The sequence below is a fragment of the Populus nigra genome, chromosome 8, assembly GCF_951802175.1.
Source record: "Populus nigra chromosome 8, ddPopNigr1.1, whole genome shotgun sequence".
Lineage (NCBI taxonomy): Eukaryota > Viridiplantae > Streptophyta > Magnoliopsida > Malpighiales > Salicaceae > Populus > Populus nigra.
The window spans coordinates 15435842-15439795 of NC_084859.1; the positions used below are offsets into that span (position 1 = coordinate 15435842).

General features: G+C 36.1%; 1 protein-coding gene across 1 annotated transcript; it reads left to right on the top strand.

Annotated features, from left to right (window-relative positions):
* Nucleotides 1-862: 862 nt before the first annotated feature.
* Nucleotides 863-3655, top strand: LOC133701881 (reticulon-like protein B1). The gene is made up of 5 exons (XM_062126044.1): nucleotides 863-1293; nucleotides 2270-2450; nucleotides 2533-2674; nucleotides 3067-3136; nucleotides 3220-3655. Exons 1-5 carry the CDS (start codon nucleotides 1104-1106, stop codon nucleotides 3387-3389), a joined length of 753 nt encoding a protein of 250 aa, XP_061982028.1. The 5' UTR covers nucleotides 863-1103; the 3' UTR covers nucleotides 3390-3655.
* Nucleotides 3656-3954: the final 299 nt, after the last annotated feature.

Genomic DNA, 3954 nt, shown 5'->3' on the forward strand with positions numbered 1-3954 from the left:
ATCCTAAATTCATAATTAGAACTGCGAGTTTAATATGTTAACTCAATTAACTCGAGCTTTTTTTTCTTATTTTTTAATTAATATTTTTTTATTTTATCATTTGATATTAATTTGAATTTTATAATTTATTTTTGTTTGTTTTTTTTGTAAATTTATCCTCATTTTATGATTTTAGTTATCGATTTGGTATATTAATCTAGCTAACTTGAGTTGTATTTTATATTTTTTTAATTTATTTTTTTGAATATTAGATTGGTTAAGAATTAAATGTAATAATTTATTATTTCTAGATCTTTGATAAAATTTTCAGGTTGCTTCTAGATCTATGAAGATCATTGAATCATTTCAAATTAATATCTATATGATTTAAATTTTTTAAGTTATTTTTTTAATCTTACAACGTGCTAGTAATCTAGTTATTACTAATCCTCCTATGAGTGACCAATCCTTAAATGCTGCCGTCAACTGTTCTATTTGTTTGCTTAACAGCTAAGGTTTTGCATTCTCGGAAAAGACAAGTTTATATTGAAAGACGAATTAAAAGTGTTTGGTAAATTTATTATATAACCATCCATTTCTAGTTCTGGTTCAAGTTGCAAATAATTTTACTTGGTCACTGTATTAAGAAATTAAATTGATAATAGAAATCAGACGGTGCTTTTTGACTCCACGTGTCAACAAACAAGGAGTCCGGTTATGTCACCCGGTACACTCCAGCAACCCCCATGACTCTCCTTGCCGTACTCTGATTTTCAAAACAACCAAACATCCAGTTGTCCACACGTGTACAAAACTTAACGTTTCCTTACCGTCAAATTTAACACCCGTTTAGTCCTCGGACCTATAAAAAACGTCCTCATCCTGTCATTCATTTACCTCTCTTCACCAGTCCCCTCCCAAACAACTAACTTCGGTTTCCAGATCTGCCAACGGCCAAGATCAATCTAAGTATTTCAGCGGCTCAGATTAAATCTAAAAAAGCCACTCCATAAAGACACTCTCGTTCGTTTTCTAGTGTTACGAAAGGTATTAAAAACGCTAAAAAGCTTCATTTCCTGCTTTCAAAACGGTAGCGTATTAGGGTTTTGGTCAGGGTTTGAGAGATGGCAGAGCATGATAAGGAGGATTCAGTGATCGAGTCTGTGATGGAGAAGATCCACAACCACGATACGTCTTCGGATTCTGATTCCGATCACGGGAAACCGAAATCGGAATCCGATTCCCTCAAATCGAAGATTTATCGCATTTTTGGCCGTGAAAAGCCCGTCCACAAGGTTTTAGGTGGTGGAAAACGTATGTTTTCTTTATTCATAACTTTCAATAGGTTTCTAGTTTATTGTGGTTCTTGTGTGCGAAATGTTTGGTTCCGAGGATAGGGAAACTTTTTCAGTGCATTTTTTAAAATTTTTAATTAATACTCTCTTGACGCTCAGTGTCTTGTTATTGTGATTTTATCGTATGGTGTGTTTGGTTGTGAAGATAGCAAATCTTGATTGAAAACTTCTGCCACGTCTGTGTCTGTCAGTAACCAAACACGTACCTAAAATTTGTGCTCCCCGTGGCATTTTTTTCCTAAAGTTTTTAAGTTTGATTTACTGATTTTTAACTTTATTGATGATTTTTTTTGCGGCTCACTGTTTTTCTCAAGTGTGATTTTGTTGCAAGGTTAACAAATTTTGATTTTGATAACAGAGTTAAAAGTGGGTATTCTTCTGCTGCATGGTATGAAGTTGTGGTTTCCTTTTATGATAGTTATTTGCTTTGAAGATCTAGATCTAGTTCTATGTGTGTAGCAATGTATCTGGCTTTGTCTTTTGACTATTTGGTGCACGCTAGAGGATGATAAGATAGAGAATCTATTATTGTGGTGGTTAAAGAATGTTGATGTGATTGGTTCTATCGAAGTTGTTTGAGCTCTAGAAAGTTAACTTTATGGCTTGATGCGCAAGCCCACCACAAATAAGCTAAATAAATTGTATTAGAAGTTCAAATTAATTTTCTTTCCTTTGTGGGCTTAAATAAGTTGTTGTTAAAGTAACAGTTCAAATATATAAGCGCTTCCTACTGGCTCAATTTATTAGCTTCTAGCCCTGTAAGTTTTCTTATTACATAGTGAATCAAGCTTTGTAGTTGAATTGTGATTTGTTGTCCTGCTGCAATGAAACTAACAGCTGATTTCTCTCGAATGAATTAGATTTCCTTTGGGATGAAACCTGACAAGTCTTTCTTCTGTGTGTCTAACGTGTGCAAATTGGTATTTGTATAATAGCTGCTGACATTTTCCTATGGAGGAACAAGAAGATATCAGCAGGAGTGCTTGGTGGTGCTACTGCTATATGGGTTCTGTTTGAACTGCTTGAATGCCATCTTCTCACTTTGGTTTGCTACTTCTTGATCCTCGCTCTTGCGTTACTGTTCTTGTGGTCCAATGCCTCAACCTTCATCAACAAGTAAGCTTGTAGTCCTGGCTTATTCACATCGTTCAAGTTTTTAAATTTGTATTTTCTAATAGCTCTTTTTTTTGGGTCTTAGGTCCCCACCACACATTCCAGAAGTTCGCATTCCTGAGGAACCAGTTCTACAGATAGCTGCTGCACTTAGGATTGAGATCAATTGGGCTTTTTCTGTCCTTCGGGATATTGCATCAGGAAGGGATCTGAAGAAGTTCCTTACTGTAAGTTGATTTGTTACATGCAATAACAGTCTTGGTGTTTCAGTACCAGAGTGTTGCCAAACTGTAGGCATATTCAATTTGGATTGCATGTTTCTACCCAAAAAGAGACTTTATTTTTTGTTGTGTCGCACAATGGAGTCGAGATTGCTTTAGTCAATCTCATAGGCATAGAAAATCTGTTTTGAGTGGAAATTCATGACACGTTACATATATTCTGAAACATGATAGCAATCCCGTGCGAGCTATTATATTGGGGCATGATTGTTGAAAATACATGGCACTGCACTTCTAACTGCACATCTTATAGTTCTTGTTCCTCTGATGTTTATATGACCTCAAGTTGTAAGGATACCATGTTAAACTTGGATGGCAATGGCATTCTGTTTCATCAGGGTATTGCAGGTCTATGGGTCTTGTCTATTGTGGGGAGCTGGTGCAACTTCTTGACCTTGTTCTATATTGGTAATGAACTTGCTATTACTGGTTATATTTTCTTATGAATGTTTATGTGTTCTTGATGTGGATTTTTATTGTTTTCCGAACAGCTTTTGTATTGCTGCACACAGTACCTGTTTTCTATGAGAAGTATGAGGATCAGGTGGATGCATTTGCGGAAAAAGCAATGATTGAGATTAAGAAGCAATATGCAGTCTTCGATGCTAAAGTTCTAAGTAAGATTCCCATGGGGCCATTGAAGGGCAAGAAAAAGGATTAGAAGGTTTTCCTGTGGCTGCTAGGTTCTGACGCAAATTTGCTAGCTGGTGTTTGTTAAGTTGAACCTTGTCCAGTGTTCTTAGAATCCTTCTTCCCCCCCTCCTCCCTTTAGATCTCTGGGTTCAAATGTTAATGGATGTGGGATTCTTAATAGTTGTTTTTACACACATGGCAGCATTTCCATGGATCTATCATCTGTGAGTGGTCTTGTGACTATGTTGTTATATTACATATTTAATTAGATGCTTGTACATTGGGGTTTTGTTATCCTTTCGCAAATTGGTTTTGTTCACGTTGAGGTATCTATGGCTGTTGTTGATGTTTGTGGAGGAACAGCGGTTGTGTCAGAATGTTTGGAGAGGATTGCTATGTTAAGAATTCTTCTCTGGTCATCTATACAGCTTAACTCATTATATGTGGTCTGTCTTGCCGCCGAAGAATCTCTTCACTTGTGATGAAACTTGTGAATCCTTGAAAGTTTGCCTGGCAGGGTTCTAGGGATGGGTATTTAGAGCATCTCCAATGGCAAAATCCATTTAGAAGATCTAAATTATTAATATGGCATT